At 48.1% G+C, this 16,501-nt stretch overlaps 1 protein-coding gene across 6 annotated transcripts in view; it reads left to right on the forward strand.

The window, feature by feature from the left end:
* The window catches only part of LOC100616929 (zinc finger protein 420-like), a 35,101-nt gene that overhangs the window by 11,290 nt on the left and 7,310 nt on the right, over window positions 1-16,501 (forward strand). Inside the window, exons 1-3 of one of the 6 annotated variants that reach the window (XM_007490131.2) lie at window positions 3,671-9,015; window positions 9,564-9,631; window positions 15,773-15,899. The exons of 1 other annotated variant lie outside the window; for it this stretch is intronic. In XM_007490131.2, coding sequence (XP_007490193.1) covers window positions 9,611-9,631; window positions 15,773-15,899 — 148 coding nt within the window. In that variant the 5' untranslated portion in view covers window positions 3,671-9,015; window positions 9,564-9,610. Of the gene's footprint in view, window positions 1-451; window positions 9,016-9,212; window positions 9,632-10,259; window positions 15,689-15,772; window positions 15,900-16,501 lie in introns of those variants that run through there. 4 more of the 6 variants (XM_007490132.3, XM_056821239.1, XM_056821237.1 and 1 more) reach the window with 4 other exon arrangements.

Here is a 16,501-nt window from a genome sequence, read left to right on the forward strand (position 1 = left end):
CAGAATGGCAAATGGATTCACACCTCCACTTCCAGTGCATTTATGCACCTGTCCTCCTCTGACCTCTTCGACAACTGAAGTTTCCCATTAGAATGGTATCTCACAGCATAGACTCTAACAAGCTCCAAAGGAATACATGACCTAGATTGAAAAAGTCATAGCATGAATAAATTGGAGGAACAAGGATGGAGGTACCTTTCCAAAATCATACTGTAAAGTAGTAATTATTAAAATCTTTAGTACTGATTCAAAAGAAGAGTAAGTGGAATGGACTAAGGAAGGCCCAGAGCTCCACTAATCTTTGACAAACTGAAGAACCCAGGCTGCCTGAGGGAATTCTCATTTAGGTTTAGAAAATAATTGCTTCTGATGGGGAATACAAAGAATACCATGTATCCATATAACAAGAGTAACAGAGAACATTAACATTGTTTGGTTTTATCTCATTCAGATTGGGAACCCACTCCTGAAACCAAGCAGTCATTCTACAAGTTGGGCGTTTCAGTAAAAGATTTCTCTCCAGAAAGTGGGACAAAGAAGAATCTCTGTTTCTTCACATTAAAAAAAATCTGGCATTGGGGTACCACTTTAGAGAAGTATCAGAGCAATGAGAAAAGACATTTCCAGAAAGAAAAGAAACCTGAAAATAAATCTAGAAGCCACAAATATAATAAATATTATAGAAGCTTCACTCGAGGGCACATTTTTTTGGCACAACAAATAGCCCTAAAAACAAATCTTTGGAAAAATGAAACACAGAGAAAGGGCATGAAACAATCTAAAGAATTAAGGAAATGTAAGATATCACATTCAAAGATCTTTTCCAAGTATAATGAATATGGGAAATACTTTAAGTATAATTCATATCTCAGTGAAAACCTTAGGTTACAAAACGAAGTGAAACGTTATCAGTGTAATGAATGTGATAAAACCTTCAGCCAGAGGGTCAGTCTTATCCAACATCATAGAATCCATACTGGAGAGAAACCTTATGAATGCAATGTGTGTGGAAAGACTTTCCGCCAGAGCACTGGACTTACTCAACACCAGACAATTCATTCTGGAGAGAAATATTATGAGTGTAACGAATGTAAAAAAGCCTTTCGTCTGAGATCACAACTTATTCAACATTATAGAATCCATACTGGAGAGAAACCTTATGAATGCAATGAATGTGGGAAGACATTCCGCCAGAACTCCCAGCTTATTCAACACCAGACAATTCACACTGGAGAGAAACCTTATGAATGTAGTGAATGTGGGAAGGCCTTCCGCCTGAGAATAGAACTTACTCAGCATCATAATATTCATACAGGAAAGAAACCTTATAGATGTAATGAATGTGGAAAGGTCTTCCGCCTCAGTTCACAGCTTATTCAGCATCAGACAATGCATAGTGAGGAGAAGCCCTATGAATGTAATCAGTGTGGGAAAGCTTTCCGCCAGAGTACTGGTCTTATGCAACACCAGACAATTCATACTGGAGAAAAATATTATAAGTGTGATGAGTGCGAGAAGGCCTTCCGCCTGAGAACACAGCTTATTCAACATTATAGAATTCATACTGGAGAGAAACCTTATGAATGCAATGAATGTGGAAAGACTTTCCGCCAGAACTCTCAACTTATTCAACATCAGACAATTCATACTGGAGAAAAACCTTACAAATGTAGTGAATGTGGGAAGGCCTTCCGTCTGAGAATAGAACTTACTCAGCATCATAATATTCATACAGGAAAGAAACCTTATAAATGTAATGAATGTGGAAAGGTCTTCCGCCTCAGTTCACAGCTTATTCGCCATCAGACAATCCACAGTGGGGAGAAGCCCTATGAATGTAATGAATGTGGTAAAGCTTTCCGACAGAGCACAGGACTTACTCAACACCAGACAATCCATACTGGAGAGAAACATTATGAGTGTAATGAGTGTAAAAAAGCCTTTCGCCTGAGATCACAGCTTATTCAACATTACAGAATTCATTCTGGAGAAAAACCTTATGAATGCAATGACTGTGGGAAAGCCTTCCGCCAGAACTCTCAGCTAACTCAGCATCTGACTGTTCATACTGGAGAGAAACCTTATGAATGTAATGAATGTGGAAAGTCCTTCCGACTAAAAATAGAACTTACCCAACATCATAAAATTCATGCTGGAAAGAAACCTTATGGATGCAATGAATGTGGAAAGGCTTTCTGCCTGAATTCACAGCTTGTTGAACATCAGACAATCCATAGTGGAGAGAAGCCTTATGAATGTAATGAATGTGGGAAGACCTTCCGCAAGAATGCATACCTTACTCAACATCAGAAAATTCATACTGGAGAAAAACGTTTTAAGTGTAATGAGTGTGGGAAAACCTTTGTTCAGAGGGCAGTTCTTACACAACATTATAGAATTCATACTGGTGAAAAACCTTATGAATGTAATGAATGTGGAAAGGCTTTCCGTCAGAGCACAGGACTTGCTCAACATCAGGCAGTTCATACTGGAAAAAAACAGTATGAGTGCAATGAATGTGAGAGTGCCTTTAGTCAGAGGGCAGATCTTATTCGACATCATAGAATTCATACTGGTGAGAAGCCGTATGAATGTAATGACTGTGGGAAAGCCTTCCGTCTGAGTACACAGCTTACTCGACATCATAGAATTCATACTGGAAAGAAACCTTATGAATGTAATGAATGTGGGAAGGCCTTTCGCTTGAAGACACGCCTTAATGAACATCAGACAGTTCATACTGGTGAGAAACGCTTTGAATGTAATGAGTGTGGGAAGGCCTTTCGACAAAAGACGCATCTTACTGAACATCTGTCAATTCATAGTGGCGAGAAACCCTTTGAATGTAATGAATGTGGAAAGGCCTTCCGCTTGAGAACGCAGCTTACTCAACATCACATAATTCATACTGGGGAGAAACCATATGAATGTAATGTGTGTGGGAAGGCATTTAGTCAAAGGACAGAACGAAATCGGCATCATAGAATTCATACTGGAGAGAAGCGATATGAATGTAATGAGTGTGGAAGGGCCTTCCGCTTGAGCACACACCTTACTCGACATAAAAGAATCCATACTGGGGAGAAACCATATGAGTGTAATGAGTGTGAGATGGCCTTCCGGCTGAGAGCACAACTTACTCATCATCAGAGAATTCATACTGTCAAGAATATTTGAGAGAGATATCATTAAAGAAAGGACAAATACTTTACATTATTTTAAACTAAAAGAAAATTTGTCTGTATAGTAAATATGGAATGACTTTTAGCCCCAGGAACTTAGGAAATGCCAAGTAATAAATACTGAGAAGCCATAAATCTAACCCAAGAATTATTGCCAGATGTATGACTGCTGAAAATTAAAGAATTCAAACAAAAGGGAAACCCCACAGTAAAAGCAAATCCCTATCTACTATTCCAAAACTTTTCCTTCTTCAACTCCTCAGGCTTCTTCCCCAAACTCATCGGTATATGTTAAGATCGATAGATTTAGTTGTCTGTGAAGGTTTTTTTTTTAACCAGTTTCAACTTAATGGCTATATCAATAACTGTAGGCTCTTCTCAAATTACTTTCTACCTTCTCACAGTGGCTTTTGAGAAAAGGCCTTTTCCAAATATATTGAAATAATATTCAGTCTGATAACTTAGGTTTTTTTGGTTCTCTGTTTTGTTTTGTTTTTGTTTTTGGTGAATGCTGACCCTAGATATATTTCTTCTCCAACCACTCTTATGGGGCAGCCTAAGACTTTATCTGTTTTGATCTCACTTTGTCTTCAATCCTTTTATAGGCTCAGGCCACAGATAATAATTTCCTGGAAGGGCTGTCATAGAGATTAAAAGATGCAAATTTGCCCATCCCTACTTTAGGAGCTGTAGGAAACTGAATTCTAGGGGACATCATCTTCTAGCCTAGACTTTCCTCATGCTTTCCACTGTGTATGGGATATAAATTCTCATAGTCCCAAAAGAAGGGCCCTATAGGATCCATACCTTATTTTGCTCTCTCTTCTTTAGGTGGGTTAAGGGATGTCAGGATATTACCATTGACGAGGTGTCTCCCATCTTGCAAATACTTGGGCCCAGTTTGTGCTGAATTAGATGTCCCCAATATGGGTACCTCTAAAGAAGTAGATCAAAGTTTGATACATTCGAATTCACCTTTTTATAAAATTCTGTCCTTTTTATCAGTAAACACTTATTTTTCTCTCTCCTCCCAATTCTTCCTTACTTATAAAAAGGGAGTGAAAAACCCTTGTAATATTTAGTCGGACAAAACTAATTCTCAAAGTGGGCCCCATCCATAATTGTATGTCTATTCTGCTTTGTGAGTCCATCCCCTGCCTGTTAAGAAGTGAGTAGCACGTTTCATTATTGGTCTTCTGGAATTGTGATTGGTCATTGCAGTGATGAGAATTCTTAAGTCTCTCAAAGTTGTTAGCATATAAATTATTATGATTCTTACTTCAGTCAGTTCATAGATGTCTTCCTCGGTTTTCAAGCAACCATCCCTTTTGTCATTTACTAGAGTATAATAGTATTCCTAAGCATTCAAATGTAGGGGCTGCTGGGTGACACTGCAGAAAGAGTGCTCGGCCTGGAGTTAGGAAGATTTGTCTTCCTTAATTCAAATCTGACCTCAGAAACTTGCTAGCTGTGTGACCCTGGGCAGGTCACTTAACCCTGTTTGCCTCAATTTCTTCCTCTATAAAATGAGCTGGAGAAGGAAATGGTAGCCCCCTCTGGTATCTTCATCAAGAAAACACCAAATGGGGTCATAAAGAGTCAGAAATGACTGAACAACAACATCAAATGATACCAGCAATGTTCAGGGTTGGCCCCAGAACTCATAATTTTAGCTGGAGTGGCTAATCTTCAGATTGAACCTCTGGATCCCAAGACAATTCAGCTGACATCCTGACCATCCTAGGCCTTTAAGTCCAAAATAAAATGATCATTCCTTTCAATTCTATGACAATATCAAGCACCAATATTATAACCCAGTTGGACAACCCATACTTGAATTAAGTGATTTTCCCTATAGGCAAAACCTTGGCCAGACTTCTGGGTTAGACAGATACAGATATTGGCCTCAGGAGGTCCCAGCTTCACAGTGAATATGAAAACAAAGACTACTCTTCATGTACCAGGGCAAAGCCATATCCCAACTCTGAGGTACAGAGAAGGGGACAAAAGGAAAGATGATTGTCAGAAGCCTGGCCACGAAGTCAGATGCACACTCCACAAAGGTTTGTGGAGTAGCTGAATTGGCAGGAGTGTTATAGATGACAGAGTCAAGGAATGGTCATGAGCCTGGCCAAGCTGGAGTGGAGAGACCAAAGTAAGAACCTCGGGGGTGATTAAGGCAGTAAGGAACCAGACAACAAGATAGCTCTTGCTGTAGTGTGCAGGATAGATCCAGAACGGAGGCCTCAGAAACTAGAAGACGTCTCTGACACCATCACAGCCAAAGAATACTTGAACAACAGTCTACCACATCTACAGGACTTAGGCCATCCAACTTTTGCTTGAAGGCTTACTAGCAATAGTGAGCCCATTCCAATTTTCGACACTTCTGCTTTTTAGAAGGTTTTTTCTTCAACTAAAGCTGCCTCTTTGAAGTCTTTTCCCATGTTCCTATTTGTCCCTTCTAGAATTACTGTGGTCCAGGTCTAGCTAGGGGTAGTCCAATGAGTCTGGCTTGGGAATGAATGCAATGAAAAGTCCTTGGACTAGAAAATGCAGTCAAGACAAGTATACAACTCAGGACAAAATATTATCCCTTTCCTCTCTGCGTTAACCATGGCAATGGCCAGCCATATCTGCTAGATTTTTCTGCAGAAAAGACTTTTACACCCATTCCCAGTAAGGTAGACCAAAAGGTCTATGCCTCAAGTACCAAGGACTCCAAAGCTCTGATAATCCCCAGAATGGCTGCTTCTTCCCACAAAGGGAAGCCAGCCCAGCATACAGAAAAGAGATGATGCTCCTCCTATATCCACCCCCTCAGGAGCAAGGTCCTCCAAGTTTTCTAGATTGTCTTTAACCACTAAAATAATCTTAAACTAATTCTGACCTCAGAAAGAATGCTAATATAAATAACACTGGAGGGAGAGTTTAGTAGGAATGCTAGTAAAGTCTTCTAAAAAGCATAACGCCTACAGTGGGTGTGCAACATCAGGAATAGCAGAGGGGATGGTATAGTATACTGCCATGATAAGGGCCCAGGTAGCACCGGCCACAGTAGAATGGGCAATGTCATGAGCCTTGGCGGTGATCAGCATTGCTCAAAGTGTTCACTCATAGGCCCTAATTCTGCTCAACGTTTAAGCCTTCAGTTTCTGTCCTCTGCCATTTTAATTGGCCCTGGTCTACAAGAACCCAGATCCGAAAGATCATAGTTTTGCCCAATCTCTGTCCCCCTATAACAAGGCACATGCAGGTGGTTCTACCAGCCAAGTTCTCTGTTGAAATCAGAAACGGATATGGTCTTAAGAATGTGCCATTAACAATATATGACCATCTTTGCCCCTGCATGGAGCCTTGCAAGCAAAAGGCATCTTCCACCTCCTGTTCCAGCTCCATATGCCAACTGGGATATGGAGAAAGTCCGATGTAAAGGGAGCAAACCTCCCTTCACCTTCAGGCATCCTGCCTCCTGCTGCACTTGCCCTTTGAAGAGAGGAGTGGTGCCTTCCATTAACGATCACCATACACGTAGTCATGCCCATCACTTCCCAGTAACAACTCTGGTAGGTCAACATCCAAAGCTCACTCCACACCCCCTGCCACTTGATTCCCCATTCCCATCCCCCTCATCCCAAAGTTTCGTCCAGATTCCACCCAGGCCTTCTATTATGCCCTCTGCAATCCCTGTTGTAGACAACAGACTTGTTTCACCAAATTCCTCCACCATTCCTTACACCTGTTAGCTTTTAGTGAAACCTCGTTTTCCCCTGATGACAGCCTCTCTGGCCACCCTTTCTAGTACTGGCTGCACCTTGGTTCATATTGGTTCATTCTTCCTCACTCCGCGCTGCTCCTTGCTCCCCAGGCTCTCCCAATTCACTCTGTAACCTTGGAGATGGATGCTATTCATATGCACCAGCCAATCAGAATCCTGGAGATGGATGCTATTCATATGCACCAGCCAATCAGAATCCTGGTCGCTCTGGCTATGGACTCATCAAGTTACTCCCCTCAAGGAATTGGATGTGTGGATTAGTTTTTCTTTCCTTCCCAACAGCTCCCCGTATTCTAAGGGACTTCAGTGTCCATATTGGTTCTCCCTCAAAGGCCCTAATCACTCAGTTTCTCCGCCTGCTCATACCTACCCTGAGCTTCTCCGCCCGAACCTCATCCCACACAAATAGCCACACCTTTGATGTTGTCTTCATCCACCAATGTATCCCTTCCCTGCTCCAGAACCCTGAAATCCCGGCTGACCGTAGGCAATTCGACGTTTCAGCTCTCCTCCTGCCTTTTCTTCCATAGCCGCACGCTTCATCCTCACCTTTCATTCCAGGCTCTACAATTCTCTCTCCATCTTGACTCCTTCCTTCCTGAACCAGTTCACCCCTACACTGTCCTCTCTTGAGTCCCGTCATAATTGTGCATTGATTGATTCCCGCTCTTCCCACCATTCAGCCATTAACTATCATCCACATTCAGATGTCAAGAAGAAACCCAGAGGGCAGCTCAGTGAGTCAGCCCAGAGGTGGGAAGTCCTGGGTTCAAATCACCCTCAGACACTTCCTTGCTGCGGACCTCACGTTCTCCTACCTCGGAACCAATCCACAGCACTGCTTCCCAGATGGGTTAAAACAAAGAGACCCCCTGGACAGGCTACCCTTCCTGATCGTCTGCCCTACAGGGGCTTCAGCAGCCCTGCAGGGACCTTCCCCCCTGGCCTCGGACTGCCTCCCTGCACGCAGGGCTTGAATGAGAAGGGAGACTTGCAGTTCTTCTCCGCAGACCTCACTGCTCGCTGCCCCTGCACCCCTTGTATCTTCTGGACATCGTGTCACATGTGCCTGTAACCAGCTGCACCCTTGTCAGCAGGGGCTGCAAACGCTCCTTGTTGGGGGTTGATTTCTCCGTTAGGTATCTGCGAAGGAAACGTCCAGCCCTTAACGTGTTGTGAAGTTATCGTGTGAATTCCAGCTCAAGGACAGTCAGGCTAAGAGCTGTGTGACCTTGGACAAGTCACTCATCTTGCACTGCTCGCGGAGGAGGGATGAATGGGCCCCGAAGCAGAGGCTCGCAGATATTCCCAGAGCAGCCCGTGAGGAGTCCAGACTGGGAGGGGGGGGAGGGGACAGATGGGAAACGGCCCTGGAGAGCTGAGGGCGGTCTGGAGTTGGACCTCACGTGGCTTCTTTCCTAGGCTGAGACAGACTTTAAGGCCGGAAGTTCCCTCCGCAGAGCTCTCCTCAGTCCATCTACAGGCGGGCTGACAGGGCTAAACGCAAGAGTGGGGAGCCGATCCCGAAGCTTCCCAAACCGGGCGCCGGGCGGTCGGCTCGGTTAAATAGGGATTCGGGGCGGATTAGAAGGTCGTCTCCGCCCACGCAGCCAGCTGGCTCTCTTGGAGTGCGCGGCAGCCCCGCCGCGGGTGCGCTAGGAGCCCTTGGGAGCTCTCCTTCACAACCCGCGCCACTTGCTTCCGCGGGCTGTGCGCCCAGCTCACCAGGCGGGAGCCTCCACGCACAGGGGCGATCCTAGCCTTCAGGAGGAAGCTTGCCTCCTAAAGTGGACTGCATTTCCCAGAGGCCTCTACGGATGCCACGCCCCAAGCGGTGGCCATGGAAACAGGGACGGGCGGGCTCTGCGGCAGAGCCTTCAGATGATTGGCGGAGAGATAGAGGCGAGGCCGGAAGAGGAAGGATTAATTCAGGCAGGTACATAATGCCACTTCCGCTTCCACGTGACTCCTGTGTCGCGGACGTGCTTGAATCGGCTTTGGCTGCCCTCGGACTTCATTTACTACTCAGTCTAGGGCCCCGTGTCCCGGGACGGGGTGAGTAAGACCCGAGAGCCGAGGATGGGTAGGCCGGGTTGGGCGAACGGAAGACAGGAATAGGCCTGTGTCTGGTTTCGGAACCCCTGGGGATGTCTGCGGAAGGGGGAGCGACCCAGAAGGGAGTCGTACGGCCACGCCCCATGCGCGACGGGACGCTCTGATAGGCCGGACCTGCCCCCCCCCCCCTCGCCGCCCGCCACGCCCCGAGTTACCTCCTACCTGCTTCCTGCCTGCCGCCTCGGGCTTGCCTCCGTGGCCTAGGTCCCCGCAGGCCCGGGAGCCTTTTATTCCGCTCCCGCCGCCCCTGTGGTGCTCACAGCCTAGAGGGGGGCCGGGCCGGCCTCGGACCCCCCTTGGCCGGTGCCCGTCCTCGGTGTTCCTCATTTTCCTTCGCTCTTAGAGGAGAACAATGAGAGCCCCGCCTCGCCGGCGATTGTGGGCAGCCGGGCGCCGGGCATCCTGGTTTCGGCCCTTGTCCGCTCGGCCCCCTGAGCGCGTGGGTGCGAGGTCTGGCTCGTTCTCATGGTCCGCCTTGTTCTCCGCAGCTCTGCCCAGATCTGACGCCTGATCCTGGCCCACAAGGAGGGCGGGCATGGCCTCCGGGACCCAGCAGGTGAGTGGCCGACTGGGCTCCTCCCCCTCGCGCTGGCCCCTCCCTCTTCGTGCCTTCCAGCCGATCAGTTTGGGGCCCTTTCGCTCCTTCCCGAGTGGCTCCCGGCTTTTCGCCTCTTCTTCTCGCTCTGGCTGGCCACCCCAAGGGAGACCTTCCGACGGGCCAGGATTAGGCCCGCCCTTCTCAGCTTGTATTCCCCGAATGATTTCGGAAATTAGAGGCGGGGCTGTGGCCCCACCTCGTTCTAGAACTCCCGGCCCCCCCCCCCCCCAAGGTGGCGTCAGGGGCCCAGTTAGGAGGTTCCTGAGACCCAGGACCTTGAACCCAGGACCGCCTTTGAGCTGCCCCTTGCTTCTGCAACTCCCGGCGCCCTTCTAACCCTCCACTCTTCCCCATGGCCCGCCCCCGTACCTTCTGGGCTAGGCACAGCATTCCCTGCACAGCCTCCTGGAACGTTGGCTAGTTGTCCCTCTGCTTCTGGGAAATGCAGCTTTCCTTCAAGAATCAGCTCAAGTTCCGTCTCTTTTTCTAGTTTCCATGGTAGCTCCTGACGCCTTCTGCAGAATTGCCCGGCTCCCCCCTTCTCCCTCTCCCCCCTCCCCCCCCCCTTTCTTTGTATCTGTCTTATCATCTCAGCGAGGTAGACCGCCGGCCGCATCCCTCAGTTCCGTTGGCCGCCCCGTGCTGGCTGTGTGTCAGGCGCTGGTCAGAGCACCGAGGATTCGGGAAGTCACCATCTAATGGGGCCCCGCAGCTCTGGGGAGGCCTCCTGGAGCAGGGGGCTGGAGCTGGGCCTGCCGGGAAGCCAGGAGGGACCTCGGCATTGAGTCCTCCGCTAGGACGACCCGTTCGCCACTTCTTGTAGCGCCCTCCCAGGGCGGTGGCGTGTCTGTGGGCTCGTCCCTAGCGTGTGTTGATGCCCAGTTTCTCCTCCTTCCAGGCCAAGGCCAGAGAAGGAGCTGGCTTGTAGACATGATCTCCGGACCTCCTCTGGAGCTGGCCTAAGGCTTAGCCTGGGGCTGGTGAGCCTGGGAAGAGCTGCCATCGGGGTTGGGCCTTGGGGGGGGAAGGAGGACCCAGCTAGAAAGCAGACCCAGGATTACATGGGGGGGGGGGGCTTGCCTTGCACGCTCACTGCTGTCTTACTGGCTCTGGAGATCTCCGGGGTAACGAGGGAGAGCTATAAGAGGGAAGTGACTCCGCGGAGCTGCCCAGGTCACTGGGGGGGCTTGAGCGATCCCACAGCAGGCAGCATGGTTTATGGCAAGAGCCCTGGAGAAAGGAATGAGCCCCCTGCACCGAGCCACAAAAGCCGCCTTGCAGAAAGTGAGGTTTTAGAGGGGACCTAACGGAAGGCGGCAGGTCAGTCCGAGGAGGGAGGGCGTTCCGGGCATTAGGGGTGGCCAGCAGAGAGGCCCGCAGTCAGGCGGTGGAGTGTCTTGTTCAGGGAGATGCCGTAGGGACAGGCTGAGGTGGAGGAAGCCTGGAGAGGTGCCCTACGTGGGAAGAAGGGCCGGCTATAAAAGGCTTTAGAGACAGAAGACTCTGGGGACGGGCTCAGAGCTCTGCCCCAGGAAGAGCCCTTTGACAGGCACGTGGAGGGTGAACCAGACTGGAGAGAGACTTAGAGGCTGCCATAATCTGGTGTGAGGAGATGAAGCCCTGCCCCGGGGCGCTGGAAGTGTTGGGAGAGAGTGCAAAAAGGCCATAGAAAGATTGGGTAGGAGGCCGGTGAGAGCGGGAGGAGCAGACAACGGCACTGAGGGGCCTGAAGGGTGGAGGCGGGTACCCTTCGGTTATCTTCCACCTTAGCCTCAGTGCTGTGTTCCCAGCAGAAGAGTAGCACGGGCCCTTGGCATTGAACGAGGAAGGTAGGAAGAGAGGAGGGTTGGCGAAAAAAGATAATCCTGTTTTGAACCTGGTGAGTTCAGGATGGCCTTGAGTTATCCAGGTGTAGGAGGAGGTGCCACTGAAGACTTGAGACGGGAGAGGAGAACCATCTGTGTTGGGATGATCATCGGATCTGTGGGAGCTGCTGAGATCCCCAAGTGAAGCGTCCAAAGAGGACCCAGCGCAGAGCCCTGAGGGACACTCGCCATCAGAGGGTGTGGAGGGTCCTACAGAGGAGAGGGAGGGGAAGAGAGGCAGGAGAGGGGAGTGCTTAGAGAGAAGAGAATGTGGAGGAGAGGAGGGGAACTGACAGGGCTAAAAGCTAGAGAGACGTCAGGAAGGAGGAGAATGGAAAAAAAGGACAGTAAAGGAATGCTCTATACAAAGAAAGGTAGATATCAATACTTGGGGAAATAGGAATTGTTCATGGGTAGGCTGAGCTAATAAATACAAGTGATAATTCTTCCTAAATTTATCTACTCAGTGCCATCCCAATTAAATTACCAAGAATTATTGAACTAGAAAAAATCATCATTCATTTGAAAGAACAAATGGTCAAGAATATCAGAGGACAGGCATCTAGGTAGCACAGTGGGCAGAGCACTAGTCCTGGAGTCAACAGGACCTGAGTTCAGATGTGACCACAGCCACATATCCACATTTGCCTAGCCTGTACCACTCTTCTGCCTTGGACTGATAGTGTCCATTTTAAGACAAAACGTAAGGGTTGGGGGTTTTTGTTTTGTTTTTAATTAAAGAAGATCAAAGAAATTCATAAAAATGTAAAGGAAGGAGCTCTAGCAGTACCAGATTTTAAACAATAAAACGGTGGTCTCCAAGTTACCTGGTGCTGGCTAAAACAGAGAAGAGTGGATGAGTGGAAGAGATAGATCTACATTACGCCGCAGTCAATGGTTATAGTCACCTTGTGCTTGAGAAATGTCAAGAGTTACGTTTTGAGGAGAAGAATTCACTATTTGGTAAAAATTGTTCAGAAAACTAGGAGGCTGTCTGGCAGAAATTCGACGACTGCACCCCAGATCTGGCCAAAACGAGCACGTGGCCTAGACAAGGGAGACACAAGTAAATTAGAAGGGCATGGAATGTCTCTGGCATTACACTTGTAGAGGAGAATTTTTGAATACACTGAGAGATGTGAAATGGGTTATTTTGATTGCATTAGATTAAACAGATTGGTACAAATAAGACCAATGTAGCCAAGACTCAAAGGAATTCAGAAAATTATGGGGGAGATTTCATAGACAGTTGTTGGATAAGGGCCTCATAGCTCAAATACATAGAGAGCCTGGTCAGTTTTATAAGAATGTGGGTTATTCCCCAGTTAATAAGTGATCAAAGCTATGTGTAATCTTATGAAAAAATACTCTAAATCATTATTGATTAAAGAAATGCAAATTAAAACAACTTTGAGGAATAGCTTGGGTAACTCAGTGGATAGAGCCAGTCCTGGAGATGGGAAGTCCTGTGTCCAAATGTGACCTCAGACACTAGCCATATGACCCTGGGCAAGTCACCTAACCCTCATTGTTTAGCCCTTACTGTTCTTCTGCCTTAGAACAGATAGTATCATTTCCAAGACACCCGTTTTTAAAAAAACACTTTGAGGGGGCAGCTGGGTAGCTCAGTGGATTGAGAGCTAGGCCTAGAGACAAGAGGTCCTAGGTTCAAATCTGGCCTCAGATACTTTCCAGCTGAGTGACCCTGGGCAAGTCACTTGACCCTCATTGCCTAGCCCTCACCATTCTTCTGCCTTGGAACCAATACACAGTATTGATTCCAAGACAGAAGGTAAGAGTTTAAACACACACACAGTCTTTGAGATACGATCTCACACCTATCAAATTGCAAAAAATGATAGGAGAAAATGACAAATGTTGGAGGGGATGTGGAAAAATGAGGGCACTAATAGCCTCTTGGTGGAATTGTGAATGGTTCCAACCATTTTGGAGAATTATCTGGAATTGTGCCCAGAGTTATAAAACTGTAGATCCTTTGGCCCAGCAATACCACTATGAAGTCTACTTCCCAAGGTGCTTAGGGAAAAAGGAAAAGAACCTTCATATTCTAAAATATTTCCAGCAGCGCTTTGTGTGGGGTCAAAGAACTGGAAATTGAGATGATGCCCAGCAACGGGGCAATGGCATCTGCCTGGGTAAAATGCCACTGTGACGTAAGAAATGATGAGAAGCGAAATGAGCAGGACCCAGAAAACGTTGCACACAGTAACAGCAAGATTGTTCGAAGAGTAACTGAATGCCTGAACTATTCTGAGTCGTTTGAATATTGTGATCAGCTACAAAGGACGTAGGACGGAAGATTCACCTCTAGAAAAAGAAATGATACGTGGACGTGTGTAGTGTGTGGCAGCCCTCATATCTGTGTCAAGTGTGGGAGGGAAACGTTTAGAACTCAAAATGTGACCCAGGAAAAAAAAAGTTTCGAGACATTAAGTTGGACAACGAAGGGCCCAGCCTATTGGTAGCTTTGGAGAGAGCACTTTTAGTTAAGAGTTTGGGAGCCAGACTGCAGTTAAGAGGAGAGGAAGTGGTGGAAGCTGGTGTAGACAGCCTTCTCAAGGCGTTTGCCTACAGAGGAGGGAGAGAGATAGCACATAGCTACCAAGGGTGTGGGGATCCAGTGAGGTTTTTTTAAAGATGGTGGAGATGTTTGTAGCAGCGGGAGAAAAGAAAAGCTAGTAGACTGGGAGGAATTAAGGATGGGTGAGAGTGGAGGGATAGAAGAGGAAATCTGCTGGAGAAGCCAGAATGGAATGATCGGCGGATGAGACAGGAGTGGAATGAGAGAGAACAGGGAAATAGAAGGCAGGATTCTCAGCTGGGGAGAGACAAAGGAGGAGCTTGGAAAGCTTAGAAAGCCCGCTGTGGGGAGAGGGAAAGGGAATCGATGAGGGAGATGTAAGAGGATTGCCCTGCAGTCATGAGAATCCAGTCAGGACTGGTTTGTGGTTTTCTCCGGCTTCGTTCAGCAGCATTTGAGGCAGAGGTAAGGCAGCAGGCTGAGGCCTGGCAGGGCAAGATTAGGGAGGACAGCAAAGATCTGAACTGTTTCACCAATGGCACAAGATGGGGAAGAGATGAGAGGCCAGCCAGGGTGGGGGCGATGGCCTGGAAAGAAGCCAAGAAGGAAGAGCGAGGATGAAGAATAGTTTGGACTTGCAAGGTGGGAGGAAAGTGCAGTGATGCCGAGTTGTGATCAGAGGGAGAATGTCAGCATTTGAGGAGTCAGATCCAGTCACTGGCATCAGTGTCAGAGAGCTTTGAGGTATGGGTTTGAGGAAGCCTCGGGATATGGGTGGAAGGCCCTGGATGTTCCCAGACAGCAGCCACCAGAATTTTCATTGACTGCTTGATGTGGACCTAGTGGGCCTTCAGGAGGAAAAATGATTGATCGTGTTGGAGGGGAAAGCTAGACGTGGCAAAGAGAGCGAGGAGTGATCCCACGTCCCATCAGGAAGGAGTGGAAGTGCAGCCAGTGCTCGAGGGGGCAGTGGAGGCCAGGACAGCCACGTCAGCAGGAGGGCAAGAAGGCAAAAAGAAGGATTGTGGTCAAAGCTAGTTGGTTCGCTGTGCAGTGGGCCTTCCAGAGAAAGCTGAGAAAGATCCGCTGGCTTTGGAGGAGGATATTGCAGTGGGATGGGGATAAAGGGGTGCGCAGCTGCATAGAGAACCTTTTGAAGAGTGACAGCCAAGCATTCCAATCTACTGTGATGGGGTGGGGATGGTCAGGCAATCTACCTACACTCATCTCATTACTGTCATCGTCCGCTGGCCTCAGGTGGAGTGGGCATGGGAAGCTGGTGGGGGAGGATGGTCTCAGATGATGCTGGCTCATGGAGGCTCCTGGGGGTCCTGAGAGGGATCACAGGAAAGCTGTGACAGACACACACTCGGGCCTTGGCAGCAGCTTCCCTCCTCCCCCCAGGTTCAGAGGTGACATATAAGAAGATGAGAACAGCCTAGTGTAAGGCCTCACAGAGCACAAAAGTGCCGCCCAGTTATGGACCGTCTCACCACAGCTTTGTTAGCTCCCTCATTAGAACTTGGACTCCTCGAGGGGAACGAAGATTCTCTCTTTTTGTCTGGATCCCCAACATGCAACCCAGTTGACTGTGGAGGCCAGAATTTAGTGAGTTGGAGCCACACGGGCGAGTGCTCCCGGACTCCTGCCCCTCTGGGGCCATCCTTGAATCCACTCTTTTTTCTCTTTCAGGAAGCGGTTACATTCCAGGATGTTGCTGTGGAATTTACTTGCGAGGAATGGAGACACCTAGCCCCGCCTCAAAAGGAGCTCTACCGCGACGTGATGCTGGAGAACTATAAGAACCTGGTCCGCCTGGGTGAGTGAGTATGACGTCCCGCAGTGACGCCGAATCTGCCTTGGGGAGCCGCCACGCTGTGAGGGCGGAGGGAGTGTTCTTTGTCCAGGCCGGACACTTTTTAGCAGTTGTGATGGAGGATGCAGAGAGCAGTTATTTATCCTTGTGAGCCAGTTTACGTTGTACAGCTAGAAACTGGCAGACAAATCAGAGGTTTCGTTCCCCGCTTTCTATTCCCTGAAGTCCAAGGTTAGGTAATTGCATGAAGGGATTCATGCTCTGACCAGGAGTGGATCAGAGGAATTAACTTTCTGAGATTGAACCTCTCTATGTCCCAGGCCCCCATTCTCAGTGTTTCAGAAGCCATACTTTGCGGCCCTGACTAGCGTGCCTGCTCATGTGCCAAGGGAAGAGTAGGGTCCATTCTTTTTTTTTTTAATAATATTTTATTTGATCATTTCCAAGCATTATTCATTAAAGACAAAGATCATTTCCTTTTCCTCCCCCCACCCCCCGTAGCCGACGCATGATTCCACTGGGTATCACATGTGTTCTTGATTCGAACCCATTGCCATGTTGTTAGTATTTGCATTAGAGGGTTCGTTTAGAGTCTCTCCTCTGTC

The sequence above is a fragment of the Monodelphis domestica genome, chromosome 3, assembly GCF_027887165.1.
Source record: "Monodelphis domestica isolate mMonDom1 chromosome 3, mMonDom1.pri, whole genome shotgun sequence".
Classification (NCBI taxonomy): Eukaryota; Metazoa; Chordata; class Mammalia; order Didelphimorphia; family Didelphidae; genus Monodelphis; species Monodelphis domestica.